Source organism: Schistocerca americana, chromosome 2 (genome assembly GCF_021461395.2).
Source record: "Schistocerca americana isolate TAMUIC-IGC-003095 chromosome 2, iqSchAmer2.1, whole genome shotgun sequence".
In the NCBI taxonomy this organism is placed as follows: Eukaryota; Metazoa; Arthropoda; class Insecta; order Orthoptera; family Acrididae; genus Schistocerca; species Schistocerca americana.
The window spans coordinates 26,431,754-26,451,424 of record NC_060120.1 but is presented as its reverse complement, the minus strand read 5'-3'; the positions used below and the strand labels follow the sequence as shown (position 1 = coordinate 26,451,424).

Sequence of the window (19,671 nt, the reverse complement as noted above, 5' to 3'; positions counted from 1 at the left end):
CTTTCTGGATACAGATAATGTTCAACTGCTGCCCTGGCCAGCACATTCTCCAGGTCTCTCACCAATTGAAAACGTCTGGTCAATGATGGCCGAGCAACTGGCTCGTCACAATACGCCAGTCACTACTCTTGATGAACTGTGGTATCGTGTTGAAGCTGCATGGGCAGCTGTACCTGTACACGCCATCCAAGCTCTGACTCAATGCCCGTTATTACGGCCAGAGGTGGTTGTTCTGGGTACTGATTACCCAGGATCTATGCACTCAAATTGCGTGAAAATGTAATTACACGTCAGTTCTAGTATAACATATTTGTCCAATGAATACCCGTTTATCATCTGCATTTCTTCTTGGTGTAGCAATTTTAATGGCCAGTAGTGTAGTTGAACAGGCGAGAAGGGACCTAAGTCATGTTGCGGGTACAATTGCAACTGATTTTATAGGTCTGCAGTCCGCCTCCATGCCTGAGTGGCTAGCGCGGTAGAATGCCGTGCGAAGGGCCCAGCTTCGATTCCCGGCCGGGTGTGAGATTTTCTACACTCGGGGTCTGGTTGTTATGTTGTCTTCATCATCATCTCGTCCTCATAGACACGCGGCTCACCGAAGTAGCGTCGACTAAAAAGACTTGCGTCAGATGACCGGTCTAAAGGACGAGAGTCCCTGCCACACGCACATTTCATTTCAACAGGACTGCGAGGCACTTAGTGTCACGCTCCACAGTGGCACAGCGACTGCATGGGGGTGGTCTCTCTGCCCGATGACCAGTACGTTGTATTCCGCTGTCACCCGCACTTAAAAGCGATGCCAAGAGCATAGGGAGTGCACCCACGGACCAACTGAGGGTGGAGTCGCATGCGCTTCTCGGATGAGAGGAGATTCAGTCTGAGTAGTGATTCTGGTCGTATCCTCTTGTTGCGTGAGCGTACTAACCCCCAGATCTTTGAAGCCGGTACACTCGTTGGTCAACATTTTTGTGACTGTACTCCTTCTCTATGCATCCCTTGCCTATGTGCAACTTTTGATGGCTGTATTCGGCCCTGACTTCATTTTTGTAGATGACAGTGCGCGACCGCATGAAACAGTGCAGATGGAGGAGCTGTTGAAATAAGAGGATATTCGGTGGGTAGAACCCAACTTAAATCTTATCGACCACGTGTGCTATGCGTTAGGGAAACGTACTGCGGCACGTCTGCATGCCCAGCGACTATCCAGCAGTTGTCGATTGCGCTGGTGGAGGAATGGAACGCCCTACTACCAAAAGTCCTTACAAATCTGGGACCGGTATGGGAGAACATTGCAGCCCCCCCCCCCCCCCTCCTCCAAATGCGCGCGGCCCGTAGCATTTGCTAACTCCTGCTACATATGTGGCTAATCCGGCACTGATAGGGCTGGGTAGAGGCAAAAGTCTGAAAGCATAGGCCTACCAAGGCAGTTCACTCTCCCCTACTAATCTCCTTTCTATATCTCCCAGCGAGCTGGCGCGGTGGGTACCAGACTGGACTTGCAGTCGGGAGGACGACGGTTCAGACTCACGTCTGGTTATCCAGATTTAGGTTTTACGCGATGTCTCTAAATCGCGCTGTGCAAATGCCGGGGTGGTTCCTTTGAAAAGGTACGACCGATTTCCTTCCTCATCCTTGACACAATCCGAGCTTGTGCTCCGTCTCCAAAGACCTCGATGTAGACGGTAAGTCAATCCCAATCTTCCTTCCTTCCTCTTTTGATGGTGAAGTCCGACTTCATGCCGCTCCGAAATGTTTATTCTCGTTGCTAACTGTAGCTACGTAACCGTATTGTGCTCCGTAACAATAAGTAACTATTGTGAAATAATGTTGATTCGTGCTCGGTGTAGTGTGTACCTAGTGATTCTTAATGTTACTTACAAAAATGCGCAGAGAGACTGTAATACCTAGTCCTTCTGGCGACACACCATAAACTTAAAAGCAATTAAATTATGTGATTTAGTATAGAGTTTGTTTAAAGTGCCTGTGTAAGGAAATAGTATTGTGAAAAATTTAAAGTTACTGGTGTATTTTTTCGTTGGTTGATTTTGTAAGATTTCGACAAAAATGCCTCGAATCGCCTCATCCACTTTTGCTAATCAGTCACCGATAGAAAAGACTGTTCACAATCTGTTTGTTGAATTTCGCCGCGGTCGGGCTTCCGCCAACGATGAATTTCGTGAAATTTGATCGAAATCGGTTGTGGCTTCGTGAAAACATCGATGCTGTGCGCGTCATGGTTGAAGAAGGTCGACATATGAGTTATCGCGAGGCAGAGGCTTCCGCGTATATCGAAGATTGCAATACATTCCATATGAATGTTCTGCTATTAAAAATTTTAATCTTTAATCTACCCGCGTAATCCTATAGCATAAAAGGAACCTGGAATTTAATGTGGAATTCGAACCACTTGCCATACTGGCAAATGTACACGTCATTGGCAATTAAGGCTGCATTCATAGCAGACCGAAGAAACGGTGTTTTGGCCGGGATTCAAACCCGCGACATTTCGGTTTCCAGGCTCGACACATGGATCTTCATCGTGACAAAACCACCTGGTCCACCACATCAAGCAGATCAATTAATATCTCATTGTCAGCACTCAGATGATTTATCGTCTAACGACTTCTTTGGGTCTGTAATGACAAACAAAATGTATGTTTCATCACCACAAGCTGTTGAATTCTTCTAGAACCAGGTTTTTGCAGTAGGCCTATCATTATCAGAGTAGGAAAATAGTTTTCAGAATTGGTTCGATCGCAAACTATAGTGTATAAATTTTAAAAGCGAATATTTCGAGAAACAAATACGGTACTCTAAAAATTCTCAAGCAAACAACCGAAATTATTTCAGTGTCTGCGCAGTAGACAATCCGCACAGGATTAAATGTCTAATGCCTCAGGGTATGGCTCCTCGAATAATCGTTACCATCTGCACTTTTAGAATAGGAAATGCCTTGCTTGCTATACGTGTTCCATGCTTCCGTACTGACAGGTATTATGCACTAATTAAAGTAACATTTAATAACGTTCTTCGGTAGAGAAAAATAAAGGCTGCTATTTTCGATAGAATTGTTCATTTTGCCCAATAGCAATACGGTACTATAAAAATTCTCAAGCAAACAACCGAAATTATTTCAGTGTCTGCGCAGTAGACAATCCGCACAGGATTAAATGTCTAATGCCTCAGGGTATGGCTCCTCGAATAATCGTTACCATCTGCATTTTCAGAATAGGAAATGCCTTGCTTGCTATACGTGTTCCATGCTTCCGTACTGACAGGTATTATGCACTAATTAAAGTAACATTTAATAACGTTCTTCGGTAGAGAACAATAAAGGCTGCTATTTTCGATAGAATTGTTCATTTTGCCCAATAGCAATTCATTAGCACTGGAAGGAACTAGTTGTACAGCTGAAGAGAGACATTTGCTACTTCAAACTTAATTGAGCGCCCGTTAGTCCTGTCAACTCGAGACTCATTAGCAGTCAGAATAATCGTTAATGGTGCTTTTCAGTCTGTAAGAGCAGTAACTCCTTTCGTCTTGAGAGTGGAGGATTCCTTCCTAAAGATTAACAAGTTCACCTTAAGGTCATCCTGTTTACTGCCTCAATCACCTGGAAAGAAATGTTATCCCTGAACTTCATCAAACAATTGACTTGAGACAACTGCCTTAAATCCTCAGAAGGCTAAGAAATTCTGTAGTGATTTACTCGGGTTGTCTCATTTACATAAAAACACCCTCATCTCTCACAAACTAACTTTCGAACAAATGTCAGATTAATTGTAGTGACTTAATTTATTCAGATAAGAGACTTTTCATTATTTCTGCAAAAAAAAATTATAATAATTACGGAGTTATATCCATTTTCTACTAGGAATTTTATTCAGATAGGCACAGTTTAATTCAGTAGTTATAGAAAGGTAATTTCAGATACATTTTCTTTCACTTATAGGTGTCCACCTTGAATTTCGTAAGTGATGGATGTACAGTGACTGACATAAACAACTCAGCAGGTGGAAGTAGGGAATGGGGAGAGTGAAAACAACCCTGGCTCTCAGTGATGATATCCTTTCACCTGAGCTGTCCACATGTGTCATGAATCAGTGCACAGTTTCAGTCAGTTGTTATATTCTTCTAATCCATTGGTTTCATTTTATTTCACATACATATTCTGCCATAAATGAGATCTGGGTGTGGAGAATGAGTGAAAAGTGCATTAGTACTGAGAAATAGTGTTGTAAAAATGCTTCTTTGTCTGAAGGACATTTAACAACTTAAAACCTGTTATGTGGTGTTAGTCACAGTTTTTCCAAACAGGGTTGAGTGTGTCCGTACCGATTTTTAAACTCGTGTTTATGTTCAAGCCAACATGTAATACACAGTTGGATAAATCTTTTGAAAGACATAATATCTTGTCATAATGTCTTAACATTCTAATTCCCCACTAATCCACTGAACAATGAACCCAAGAGTTTTATCTGTTTTGTACTCTAGAAAACCATTATCAATTTGCTGGTTCAGTAAAGTAACGTTCCGTGAGGAACAGTCATTTATGGACAAAATTTGGTTTAAACTCCAATAGTCATTGTAGGCAGTAAGTTGAATTTTTTTGTGTGTTACTTGATCAGTCGCAGCCATGAGTGTCCACAGAAATTTATCCCCGGGGCAGAAGAGGGGTGGGGAGGGGGCAAGTGGAATGCAAAGCTCTTCATTTATCAACTGAATGTACATTATACACCAATTACTAAGGCCACAGTATTGTCTCATTGTGATCAGTGACATAATGCAACAACTGTCTAAACTTAGCAGAACCACAGCAACTCACTTCTAGAAGTGTATGAGAATTCTGTAATAAATAAAAGCTCTATGCTCGAGATTCTAGGAGGGGACAGTGCTGTCAGTCAGTGATGAACAGCCCATTATGGACAAAGCTTTCGATTTGTGCTCCTTTCTCCTCTGCCATTAACATTCTTGGTCTCTTCCTTCATGACAAAATACATTTGGTTCCTTCATGACAAAACATATTTGTTTTGGAGGCATATTTAGTAGTGCAGATATCTTTTCTGTTGGCTCCTGTTCTATAGGAAGAGCAGTAACTTTTTTCAGAGTAGCAGCAATATAATGACATAAGCCACTAATTCTCAACCCTTTCATAGATAACTTGATACATAAGCATCCTAACATTTTTATTTTACTGCAGCTTTTATTATATTTTAAATTATTATATTTTACTGCAGCTTTCATGAGCATTTTATTGTAGCTGGATTTCTTTTATAACTGAAATCTTGAAATATTCTACATCTCTGGGGTTTCTCTGTGTGAACAACTTTACATAATGTTATTCTTTTGTCAAAGGAGGATAAAAGAAATAAGTACAGCTTTCTCTAGTCTCAGTTTCATTCGGACAAGCACAGTTAATTAATACACTGCTTCCTCATTATGAAATGCACTTCCTGTACAGAGTATAATTACAGCAAACTAGAAGTAGTTAAACATTAGCAACAAGTCAGATGCCTTGGTGGTTATTTATTGACTCTCAAGCTGAAAATTGTGATGATATACACATGAATATTATGTTGTGAAGTGCTGTGCCAAACATTGTACCACAGTGTGCTTGTAAGTTCAATTTATTACATAACTGTACAGTGCTCTGTTAATGGGCCTACAACTTTCAAACGTAAAATGAAATATCTGTTACCTACAATCTTTCTTTGTGGCAAAGATAACTGTGGATTTTATGAGTCAACACAAACCGAGAAGCATCATGATTCAGTTACACGCATCACGTAATTTGTTATCAGTGTACAACTGTACAGTGACTTAATACTTTTTGAAGATCAGACCCTCTTATGTGTTTCTGGTAGTCATTTTTTATATATCAGTCAAGGAAAGGAAAATTCAAACAACCTTCTTAGTGCCATTGTGGCTTTACAGATTATCATATTTTTTAAATCTAAAAAAATCATATCTAGTGCAATGATTCAACCAGTTCTTATATTTTTGATATTTTCATCAAAAAGGTGAAGCAAATTATTCATAAAAATATTATTCATTATGAAAACCATTTCTGTCAAATGAAGAATGATGGCCATTGTTATCTGTGGTAACTAACGGCATAGGAAATGTGCTAGACTTTCGGTCATCTATTAAGCTATATATAAAAGAAAGTATTTAGGAAGTTAAATCTCTTTTTTGCTAAGAATTTTATTTAGATTGGTACAGGTGAAAAAAGTAAAGTTTTAGAAAGGTTATTAAGATAGATTTTCTTTCATACAAAGCTTGCATTTCATTAGTGATGAAGAGGAGAAATTTACAGTGGAAGAGAGAGAGAAAGAAATGAGCAGGTGGAAGTAGGGAGTGGGGGGAAGTGAAAACAATACTGCTTGGCTGGAGTGCTCCACTTTCTACTTACAGCTGCACATCAGCTGTAATTGCCAACAAGTGTAGCATCATGTGCAGCACAAAAGAGATTGTTTCAGCAACATGTATAAGTGTTTGTGAAATACAGTTAGCAGTAGGTAATGCACTGCTTATGTTTTAGAGATAACCTATATAACTACACATCTGTGTTAGTAAACAACCTGAAGGAAACTGTACTTTTAACAGTGTTGAATGGGTTCTGAATATAAAATTGTGTAGATTAAATGGCAGGTAGGACATTTAACATTGTTCCTCTTGGATGAATAATTTTTGTGTGTACCTTAACTTTTCTGAAAACAGTAGGCTAAACCTAATCATTAATGAAAGTGAAAAACGAGTATCTTTTTAGACAGTATATGGAGTGAGGGTTTGAATTATAGGTGATAAGCTTATAGAACTATACAAATTATACACAATAATACTGAGTTAAAAACATGTTTCATTGTCTGAGGTTTATATATTATGATTGTGTTCATGTTAATCAGAAGACTTACTGAAAGGGAAAGGAAATGACACATACTAGACATGGAGTAATGTAGGTGTAATTCACTATGGAGAGTAATGAACTGCACATTACGATGTAATTAATAAATAACTTTACATTCCATTTATGCAAGTTACCTGCACTTACTCATGTTTACTGTGGCCAAAATGTGGCCTTCTCTGCAGGAAGAAGAGAATCCACACCACATAAAAGTTGAATTGCTGACAACAAAATCCCACTTACCATCATCATTTCAAATAAATTTTCAGTTATTACCTTTCATTTATCAAGTACAATTAGTAGCCTATAGTTCGCACAATATTGTTCACACACACACACACACACACACACACACACACACACACACTGTGCACACAACCTATCAAAAGAGAACTTTCAGGCTTTTGGAAAGAGATATTAAGCATAATAACAGAGAAAGACATGTATTACAAACTGCATTTATATGTTAAGTATCAATTAACAATCATTAGCATTTAAATGCTTTTATTATTAACAAGGAAGATTATATGTATTCTTAGGGTATTACAGAGAAGCCACTACTTTGAGAAGAAAGAATCCATCCATAGACATTTTAAGGACAATGGCATGTTTACTATTTATATTTCCCTGTGCCATGCTAATAGACTTATCAACATAAATTTGTAATGCGGATGCATGATATTCTGCCATCTACATTTTACAATTACACTTAAGATAAAAAATTGCAACATATTGTGTTCAATAATGAGTGCTTTATTATTAAAAAATAGGTGCTTGTGGGATTAAACTAACAATCCAAAAACTAGCTCTCTTCTCAGTTTTATGTAAAATAAGGGGAGGGCAACCATACATCTACAGTGTTTTGATGCATGGAGCACAGAAACATAGAAACATATATATAAAAAAAAACAGCATTCACTCTAGCTTTCGAGCACTAGCTCTGCTCTGCTAGGAAGAGTAGAGACATTCACACACACAACCACACAGACACCAAAACTGTGGCTATGGCAAGACTCAGGAGTGTGCAATTGGCTGTGTTTGTGGTTGTGTGTGAGTGAATGTGTGTACTATTGTTAGAAAAAGAACTAGTGTAAATGCTATTTTCTGTTATATATTTGTATGCTGTACTTGTTGATCTGCTATAGGTGAGTTGTTCCCTTTCCCTTATTTTATGTATTTCTCTCTTCTTATTTTTAATTCTAAGAGATGTGTCAGTAACAGTGTTAATGTGATTTTTCTTTTTTCACATGAGCCGGAGTTTTATGTGTCAGCTAATTTCTAATGTTTGTGCATACTGTATGACAAGAGTGACTTGATTTCAGTGCTTCCAACATTCAGACAAAGAAATCTACTTTAGCAGTATAAAGAAAGACAGCATTAACATATAGTTCACAATTTGTGTAAGATAATTGTTATATCATATTCACAATATTCATGAACAAAAAAAATGTTTATATGGTTATATGCTGGTCATTCACAGGGTTTTCTTCTATATAAATGACTGTTTCTGTTCAAGAATTCCTCTTAGGTGTAGTTGTTGTTAGAGAGAAATATCTTTAATTTACATTTGAAATTGCTTCTGCTGTCTGTCAGACACTTTATTTACATTGGTAGACTGCTGTCTAGACTGCTAATTTCATTGAATTTCTGTGCCAAATTTTGTTTCATTAAAGGATAATGCAGTTTATTTTTTTGTATGATGTTGTGCTAGTGAATATTTGTGTTACTACTGATAACAAATTCTATTAGTGTGGATGTTATTAATATTCTCAGCTTCTTATTTGATGCATCTGAATACTTACTTGCTTTTGTACAATGAGTACATTTTGCCTAGTGAGGAGTCTCCCCATAATATTATCCTGTAAGATATCAGTGAATGAAAACATCCAAAATATGTTAACTTATTGATTTCTATACCTCCAAAGTTGACAATCATTCTTATAGTTACAATGATACATGTTTAAAGCTAATATGATGTTATCCTTTTTATTTGTATTGCCTGATGAACGACCATTGTGATTTTATGACATATTAACTATTATACAACTGATATCAAACATTTATTACTTTATGTAAAAACTGTGTTGGTCATCTATTGTTGATAGCTACTTGCTTTATTTTCAGTCAAAACCCCTGAGTCACTGGGTTCACATTTAAAGCAGCTTTTGGCAGAAGCTGAACGCCGCGTACAAGAACTGGGAGGTGGAGCGATATCACCCATAGATGATCATCTGCTATCCTGCAACAACAACAATAATAACAATATCAACATGCATCGGGCATCGTTCAGTAGTGTTATTCAGCACACAGCAGCAGCTGCTTCAGTGACTAGTTGTGGTGGAGGCGGAGATGCAGCCACAGATAAACAGCTGATGCTATGGGAGCGCAGGGCTAAGGGTCTGAAGAAGATGCTTCTTGGATTTGACCAGGCTCGTGAGTATGACTTTTTAATGCTTTCAATCTACTTATGAAGTGAAGGGTATTTTTACTGAGAGATGACAGTACTTGCTGGCTTCACTTGGTCTTTATTTTCATTTGTTTTCTGAGACAATTCTAGGCTACTCAAGAACATAGTAAAAATGAAAATTCAGAAAAATCATTAAAATATTAGTATTTCACACTCAAAAATATTCCTGAATGCTCAAAAAAACTTAAGTACTCTTTAATGCACTTAAGTATCTAACAGTACCACAGTTTGGAAAAAAATTACTCTTTGACTCACTGACATTTCTGTATAGAACCCTGAGAACATTGTCAAGCTTTCAAAAATATTCAAAAACATTTTAAAAACTCTAGAACATCCCAGAACATTGTAAAAAATTTAAATATGCAATACACATAAAATTCCTTCATAGTAACTTTTCTGTTTGTTCTCTGTGCCTGTATATGAGTTCCTTTGTTTCAAATTGAAGAGTCAACATTTTTTCCTCTTATAAAAATTAACAGATATTAACATGTTTCATAAGAATGATGTGTTTCTGTGATACATTGCATTGCTTCTCTTGTTTGATGAATAATTATGTCATGGCTCGTGTACTCAATGTCCACATGTACAATGGTAATTTCATTTGCTTGAGGTGCATTTATTTGACATTTATGTTCTCCTACTGGTCTTTTGTTGGCTCAGATCACAACTTTATGCTCATTGGATACTATTTTATCTGACACTGTTCATTATACTTACGTAAATCCTCTACAGTTCTTAACTGATTTCCCATATCAATCCACTTATATTTGCATGATATTCATCACCTTCCATCTGTTCATCACCAGTGAAAAACAGTTGGAAAATTTTATTAGATCATGCAGCGATTCCACTCTATTATAGACTTATCCTTCAATCGAAAACACAGGAGTGAATCGATGGCCTTCACTGTTTTTGTTCTGGAGTTTGCCCAGTCATGTATTGAAATAATTCTGGTGGAGGCACTTCCATTGGCGCTAATCATCTTTTCATTCATGCAGCACAATCCGGTTGTTCCTTTTTTCTGAATTTCCTGGTACTGCAGAACTAATACACTTGATCCATTTTGTCAGTGACAGCATTTTTGTGTTTGTTGTACTCTTTAGTCGAATCATAACAGAAAGTTCCACTTGTCAAACTGTAATCTCTATTTTTTTCTGCTTTGCTCTTCTCATACACTAATGTTTATTCACTTATGATCTCATTACCTATTCATTTATTTGATTTCATAATCCTGTTTCTTCATCAGATTCTCTATATATAATTTATGAGTTTCTCACTCAGTCCTCTTCTCTGATTTCATCTCATTGTTCTTCAGTCAACTTTTCTTTCAGTCTATTCATTTTCTCCCATTGTGAACCTAAACATGCTTATCTTTCCTCATCTGTTTCATTTCTGCATTGTTCTTTCTGTTTCCTTCTTTCCAGTTCACCACTGGCCAGATGTCATCCTTTTTCCACATTTCTGCATCCTGTTAGATGTTAATATTACTTACCCCACTAAAATTTCACTTAATAACACTGTTCACTACCTTAAGCAATTCACTCCCACTTAAATTTATTTCACTTTCTATCGTTTTCACCTTTCCTTGATCCACTCTAATACATTTCCAGAAGTGTACTGACACATGTGTCTCATCATCATCTATCTATACCTTTCCGAACTGGTACATATCCCCACTAAACAGGATAATGGAGCGTTTGAGAACATTCTCGAACATACTTCAATGTTCTGTGACATTCTGGTACATTCTAGAACTTCTTGAACCTTTTGGAAGATTCTGTAACATTCCCCAATGTTCTTGAACAATCTAGAAGGAATGTTGTAACCAGCTTCAGCCACTTCAGCATGTGTTTCCCAGCTGTTTCATCAACTTCTCATAAGAAGTTCATTGGTACGATGCTTCTTTGACAGCCATATCTTCAAACCCAATCCCTGTAGTTCCAAACCAAAAATGTCTTCATGGATAGAGGATCAAGAGCTGCCCTGAAACATTACCCACATGCTGTGGTAAATATTATGAGATATTATGATCGGGCTTCAGTTGCCAGAGACTATGGTTAGATGTGTATGAGTTGTGTTTGAGAGAGTGTGTGTGTGTGTATATATTGTCTGTTTATGACAAAGGTCTTCTTGGCTGAAAGCTCACTTTCCAACTGTCTTTTTGTTGTGCCTATCTGCGACTCAGAATCTCCGCTATACAGTGAGTAGCAACTATCCTTTTCATAATATTACTATATTATGAGATAATATTGATAAGAAAGGTAGTGAAAAATATTAACACTGGAGTAAATGAGATGAGACTAATTGCAAGAAAACTGGACTTTATTTTTATAATCCCTCAGTTTTTCCATTGCCATAGCATGTGTATTGTCTTGAAGAAAAGTGATACATTTTATTTCTGCTATTTATACCAGTTATCTCTTTTTCCATTCCAGTCAGTCAGTAAGATTTGCATAATATTTGCAAGTTCCTATTTAACCTCTTACAACATAACCTGTAAGGAGAAGATAATGTTGACCTTTGAGTTACATTACTGTGCAATGTGTACCAGGATACTTGAAAGAAAGTTTCATTGACATCCGTGTCACCTGTGTTCTGCTAAAGAAAAGTTATTTTTTGTTTATCTGCTTCTATTATTACTCCCCATCAGTTGTTCATTTCCTGGAAATGTTTGTCATTAAGTGTGATAGGACACATGAGGTAACCTCCTCAGAATTTTGTTTTATTTCCTGTTTTTCAGTCTTTCCAATATTTCTTCATTTTTTCAGTGTGTGTTTTTATGATTTTATCTGTCCATCCTGTGATGTACTTTCAGCCTTTTCCTGAAAACCACCCGAACTTTCTAATCTTGTTTTGAAATGTTGGCCTTTCTAGAATTTCTACTTTTGTATCATTATTTTCTGCTGAGTCCTATTTCACTTTTCTGAAACAACTGATCTATGTTTTAGGATTTTGTCAAAATGGGTCTAATAGAACACATACAGAATATAGACATACCACACACAGCATCTGCGACTTCATTCGACGTAGCAAGAATCTTACATCCCCACAGCAACATTACTAGGAAAGCAATAATAGATATAAAAAGTATCCACAAACTGATCACTCAACAAAACTGCTTCCAGTTTTAGAATAAATATTATTTGCAAAGTGATGGGCTAGCCATGCGATCCCCAATAGCAGGAATATTAGCCAACATTTTTATAAGTCGTTTAGAAAATCAAGATATTTGAAAAGGTAGTCACTGATCAAAGTTATGTCAATGACATTATTTGTATTTTATGTGAGCCAAATGGAAAAGCAGATGAACTCAACACAGAAATCAACAAAGCACATCAGAACATAAAGAAGATCAAATAAATTTTCTTAATATAAAATTAATGAAGGAAAATGGCAAACGTTCTTTCAACATTTATGGAAAAACATACAGCCAAAGACCCAATAAAACATACAACATCAAACAATCCCCACAACCAGAAGCTGGCTGCACTTAGGCACATATTCTGTAGAATAAACAGAATTTCACTCAACAAGAGAGATGGGGATGGCTAGAGGACAAATGTAAGGATGTAGAGGCCTATCTCACTAGGGGTAAGATAGATACTGCCTACAGGAAAATTAAAGAGACCTTTGGAGATAAGAGAACGACTTGTATGAATATCAAGAGCTCAGATGGAAACCCAGTTCTAAGCAAAGAAGGGAAAGCAGAAAGGTGGAAGGAGTATATAGAGGGTCTATACAAGGGCGATGTACTTGAGGACAATATTATGGAAATGGAAGAGGATGTAGATGAAGATGAAATGGGAGATATGATACTGCGTGAAGAGTTTGACAGAGCACTGAAAGACCTGAGTTGAAACAAGGCCCCCGGAGTAGACAATATTCCATTGGAACTACTGACGGCCGTGGGAGAGCCAGTCCTGACAAAACTCTACCATCTGGTGAGCAAGATGTATGAAACAGGCGAAATACCCTCAGACTTCAAGAAGAATATAATAATTCCAATCCCAAAGAAAGCAGGTGTTGACAGATGTGAAAATTACCGAACTATCAGCTTAATAAGTCACAGCTGCAAAATACTAACACGAATTCTTTACAGACGAATGGAAAAACTAGTAGAAGCCAACCTCGGGGAAGATCAGTTTGGATTCCGTAGAAACACTGGAACACGTGAGGCAGTACTGACCTTATGACTTATCTTACAAGAAAGATTAAGGAAAGGCAAACCTACGTTTCTAGCATTTGTAGACTTAGAGAAAGCTTTTGACAATGTTGACTGGAATACTCTCTTTCAAATTCTAAAGGTGGCAGGGGTAAAATACAGGGAGCGAAAGGCTATTTACAATTTGTACAGAAACCAGATGGCAGTTATAAGAGTCGAGGGACATGAAAGGGAAGCAGTGGTTGGGAAGGGAGTAAGACAGGGTTGTAGCCTCTCCCCGATATTGTTCAATCTGTATATTGAGCAAGCAGTAAAGGAAACAAAAGAAAAATTCGGAGTAGGTATTAAAATTCATGGAGAAGAAATAAAAACTTTGAGGTTCGCCGATGACATTGTAATTCTGTCAGAGACAGCAAAGGACTTGGAAGAGCAGTTGAATGGAATGGACAGTGTCTTGAAAGGAGGATATAAGATGAACATCAACAAAAGCAAAACAAGGATAATGGAATGTAGTCTAATCAAGTCGGGTGATGCTGAGGGAATTAGATTAGGAAATGAGGCACTTAAAGTAGTAAAGGAGTTTTGCTATTTGGGGAGCAAAATAACTGATGATGGTCGAAGTAGAGAGGATATAAAATGTAGGCTGGCAATGGCAAGGAAAGCGTTTCTGAAGAAGAGAAATTTGTTAACATCGAGTATAGATTTAAGTGTCAGGAAGTCATTTCTGAAAGTATTCGTATGGAGTGTAGCCATGTATGGAAGTGAAACATGGACGATAAATAGTTTGGACAAGAAGAGAATAGAAGCTTTCGAAATGTGGTGCTACAGAAGAATGCTGAAGATTAGATGGGTAGATCACATAACTAATGAGGAAGTATTGAATAGGATTGGGGAGAAGAGAAGTTTGTGGCACAACTTGACCAGATGAAGGGATCGGTTGGTAGGACATGTTCTGAGGCATCAAGGGATCACCAATTTAGTATTGGAGGGCAGCGTGGAGGGTAAAAATCGTAGAGGGAGACCAAGAGATGAATACACTAAGCAGATTCAGAAGGATGTAGGTTGCAGTAGGTACTGGGAGATGAAAAAGCTTGCACAGGATAGAGTAGCATGGAGAGCTGCATCAAACCAGTCTCAGGACTGAAGACCACAACAACAACAACAACAAGAGAGATTATGAAAAAGAAATGCAATCAATCATGCAAATTGGTTGGAAGTATGGGTGTAACACACACATTCAAGACTCATTCAAAAATTAAAACACAAAGACAAAACAAAACACAACCCACTCAACATCTCCAGAATCCAGTAAAAATCACAAGCCCTAAACCCACATATATACACAACTCATACATACAAAGTGACAACACCACACAAAAACAAAATATATGGTACCGGTACTTCATGACTTAGACATATAAATTAACACACAGTGGAAAAATACTTAAGATACAGGGCCTCCTTAAAGCATGTAAAATGGTACAAACTCTCCAACCAAACTGAAGCCAACCAACAATCAAGAGGGACAAATTCCAGGGATCAGGAATATAAAAATGTTGTGACACAATATACATAGGCATGACATACAGGAATTTTAAAACATATTACACAGAATACAGTAGGTGTTGAAAGTAGCATAACAATCATCCTACCAACTTAGAACAACGCATGAAAATCATCAGGATAATAAGCACAAACAAATGTGATATCCCCCACACAGGATAACTAACACATCCAAAAAGCCAATGCAGAGAAGAGAAAATTGATAAACAACTAGTCACATGTGATTCTTCAGGGTTTCCCAATGATACATTGACATGAATAATAGTTCGCGACACTCTCACATGATATTTTGACAGCTCGACTTGCTGTCTTCTTCAAGTTCTCCCTGAGACATGTCAACTTGTCAAGTAGACATATATCTACACACACACAGATGATAAATGGCTAGGCACGTATCAGCACACACAGGCGAAAATGACTAGATACATATCAGTACATACACTCTCTGTAAACCTAAGAAAAGAGATGGTAAGGAAAAAGTTTATTAGAAAACAGTATCCATATGTAGACCTAACCATATTAAAATAAAACACACATCAAAAAAAGTTTTGCGTCACCCCCATTCCCAGAACTCATGAAGAGAGACGTTGACTGTGGATACTGTATTGCGGACACAGTCCCTTTGCCTGTTCAGGGATGTCACTAAACCCCTCCAAAGATGTAAACAACCATGCACGAGCAGTGCCTATTAGACGGATGGGGTCCAACAGCTGATCAGTTCCAGTCATTCCACCAGGAAGGAGGTATACGGCTCGTGTTGTCTGTAGTTCAACCACGCCTAGACAGTCAATACTGCGGTTTGATCACGTCCGCATTATTAAATAAAGTGGCTCTGAGCACTATGGGACTTAACATCTGAGGTCATCAGTCCCCTAGAACTTAGAACTAATTAAACCTAACCAACCTAAGGACATCACACACATCCATGCCCGAGGCAGGATTTGAACCTGTGACCGTAGCGGTCGCGCGGTTCCAGACTGAAGCGCCTAGAACTGCATGGCCACTGTGGCTGGCCCACATTATTACTTTGTGCCACCAGAAGGGCTCTCAACAAGGGAAGTGTCCAGGCATCTTAGCGTGAACCAAAGCGATGTTGCTTGGACATGGAGGAGATACAGATAGGCAGGAACTGTCGATGACATGCCTCGCTCAGGCCACCAAAGGGCTACTACTGCAGTGGATGACCACTAGCTACGGATTATGGCTCAGAGGAACCCTGACAGCAACACCACCTTGTTGAATAATGCTTTTCGTGCAGCCACAGCACGTCATGTTATGACTCAAACTGAGCACAATAGGCTGCATGATGTGTAACTTCACTCCTGACGTCCAGGGCAAGGTCCATCTTTGCAATCATGGTACCATGCAGAGTGGTACAGATGGACCCAACAACAAGCTGAATGGACCGCCCAGGAACGACATCATATTCTCTTCACCAATGAGTGTCACATACACTTTCAACCAGACAGTCATCAGAGATGTGGAACACCTTAGACACACTGTCCAGCGAGTGCAGCAAGGTGGAGGTTCCCTGCTGTTTTAGAGGGGCATTATGTGGGGCCGATGTATGCAGCTGGTGGTCATGGAAGGTGCCGTAACAGCTGTACAATATGTGAATGCCATCCTCTGACCAATAGTGCAACCATATCAGCAGGATATAGCTGAGGCATTCGTCTTCATGGACAACAATTCGCACCCCCGCCATGCACATCTTGTGAATGACTTCCTTCAGGATAATGACATTGCTCGACTAGAGTGGCCAGCATATTGCCCAGACATGAACCCTATTGAACATGCCTGGGATAGATTGAAAAGGGCTGTTTATGGATGAGCTGACCCACCAACCACTCTGAGGGGACTATGGCGAATCACTGTTGAGGAGTGGGACAATCAGGACTAACAGTTCCTTGATGAATTTGTGGATAGTATGCCATGACGAATACAGGCATGCATCAATGCAAGAGGACGTGCTACAGGATGTTAGAGGTACCGGTGTGTACAGCAATCTGGACCACCACCTCTGAAGGTCTTTTGATGAGCAATAAAAAGGGTGGAAATGATGTTTATGTTGATCTCTATTCCAATTTTGTGTACATGTTCCGAAACTATCAGAACCGAGGTGATGCAAAAGTTTTTTTGATGTGTGTAAAACACGACACACACACACACACACACACACACACACACACCTACACACCTGTGCAACTACACTGGCTGTTAATGACTCAATGCTTCTGCTATTCGGTGAGTGGTTTCCTTTACTTCTAAATTATTGATGAGAAAATAGTATATTAGACCATAGACAATATATTACTATGATAGATTTTTTTGTGTGTGCATGCCCATTTCAATCTGTAATCATTGCAGGTCCGCCTGACATACCATTTTTAGTCGCTGTTGATGTCACAGGAACTAATTCAGTGACAGTTAGATTTCAAGAGCCAGAGCAGCAGGATTCTGCAATATGTACAAAATTTAAAGGTAATTATTATAAAGACTTTATTGTCACATGCTATTAATCTATAAAATCACAAATGCTAGCAACTAATATAATCTTCTTCTACTTACCAATATCTTGTTTGATGGCAATAACAGTTGATGATACACAAAATAATTTCATTAATATAATACTAGAAATCCAGTGGGCAATACAAACAATGGAAAGGAAGTAAAATCTTGTTGCAACCAGTTGGATGTATTATACAAATCATGTGCAGTGGAATGGGTAAAGATGTCCACTTACCATATAGATTAAGTGTCAAGCAGTAGGTGTGGTAGATTTATAAGCAAGATTTGACACTTGTAGCTTAGCTTTTAATGTTTTATTCATCATCTGCTTTAGCCACTGAGTGGTAGACAGGCACTACACAAAAAATTTGGGACTTGTAACTTAACCTTTAGACAATATCCCCCTTAAGAGTTAACAGACACTCACAGCTACATTTTCAAGTAATGCAGACAGGGTTTTATCTAGACCAGGAGTTTCCAACAAAATTTTCTCAAGGACCCCCTCTTCAAGCATCACAGTATCAAATACCTAAAAAAGCCAAATCAAGAGTCTTTTTATACGTTTTCTATTTTTGGTACTTATAAAATACATTGAAATATTCATTATTGAAAAAATTTTGAGCTTAAAACTTTTTCAATTTAGCCATCATTGTTATTGTTAACTTTTTAATTATTGCTCAAAATCTTTGTCTTCAAATCTGCATGTTTATATATAAAAACAAAGATGAGGTGACTTACCGAACAAAAGCGCATGTGTATGTTTGTGTTTGTTTGTGTATCTATCGACCTGCCAGCGCTTTTGTTCGGTAAGTCACCTCATCTTTGTTTTTATATATAATTTTTCCCACGTGGAATGTTTCCTTCCATTATATCAATCTGCATGTTTAGTATAACAAACTCTTTAAAAAATAAAAATTGAGTATGAACTGAAAATGACAGGAAAAAATTAAAACTGAGTGTAGTGGTCTTTTAAGTGTACGACACTTGAGATTGCGTTGAGTCGACATGTGAGACATGTGTGAAACCCAAGAAAACATTAATTTCATACAAGGTATTTGTGTGAAAAAAATACAGTTACAACAGAGTACTCCATCAGTATACAGTTAGTTTTAATTTTCAGTTCTTAATGAGAAGAGTTCAATCTGACCTTTGAGTCCATTATTTCTGAAATATTAGGTTCCAAACTTGAAACATTCACTCTGAAATCCGACCGCATGTCAAGCCAATTCCTATATTTGTTTTTCATGAAACACATGGAAGAAAATGCTTGCTCACACCCATATGTGGTTGCAAATGTAAGGATCTTTTTCATTGCCTTATTTCCAAGTTTCTTGTAGTCCTTGCGTGCTGATGCCCAGAAGTCTGTAATTTTATCACCGATGAAAATGTTTATCATCGTACCACAGCTGGACAGATCCACAAGTTGATCTTGGTCTTCTTCAGTGAGGCCTTGGATTTTGTCTGTTTCTTCACAGCTGAAACGATTTCGAATCCATCAGTCGTCAGGGTCAGGTTCAGGGAAATACTCTCTACAAGTGGTGCCTAGGCTGCATAGATGCTCGGCTACATTGATCTTGACCTGGTCAGGCAAACTCTCCTCTGATGACTCCAAGAATTGTTTTAAAATAGAAAAGTTAGTTAGTGACTCGTTTTCTGTCCCCGAGGCACAGATCTATCAGTTTTTTACCATAGCACTAATCTTATCCTCAACTTTGAACATGTCTACATTTTTTCCTTGCGAACTCGAGCTTAACACATGCAAGTGTTCAAACACATCAGATAAGTACGCAACTGAGTAAAGCCAAGAGGAGTTAGTGAGAAAATCCACGTACTTTGTGTCAAGAAGGAAGACATGAACCTCATCTCAAAGTTCAAAAAATCTTGACAAGATCCTACCTTGAGAAAGCCATCTTACTTACGTTTGAATAAGAAGTTGCTCATGCTCACTGCTGATCTCTTTACACAACAAAGAAAATAATCTGGATTGCAGATGTCGAGTTTTAATGTAATGTACTTCGTTAAGTATCTTTTGCAAAGGTTCAGGCAATCTTTTGGTTACTAAGG

At 38.2% G+C, this 19,671-nt stretch overlaps 1 protein-coding gene across 4 annotated transcripts in view; it reads left to right on the top strand.

Moving 5' to 3' along the window:
• LOC124593729 (ankyrin repeat and fibronectin type-III domain-containing protein 1) overlaps positions 1-19,671 on the top strand; it is a 720,649-nt gene that overhangs the window by 597,940 nt on the left and 103,038 nt on the right. For all 4 annotated transcript variants that reach the window (XM_047132056.1, XM_047132055.1, XM_047132054.1 and 1 more), the window contains 2 exons: positions 9,032-9,340; positions 17,467-17,580. In XM_047132056.1, the coding sequence (XP_046988012.1) occupies positions 9,032-9,340; positions 17,467-17,580 (423 nt within the window). The remainder of the gene's footprint in view (positions 1-9,031; positions 9,341-17,466; positions 17,581-19,671) is intronic.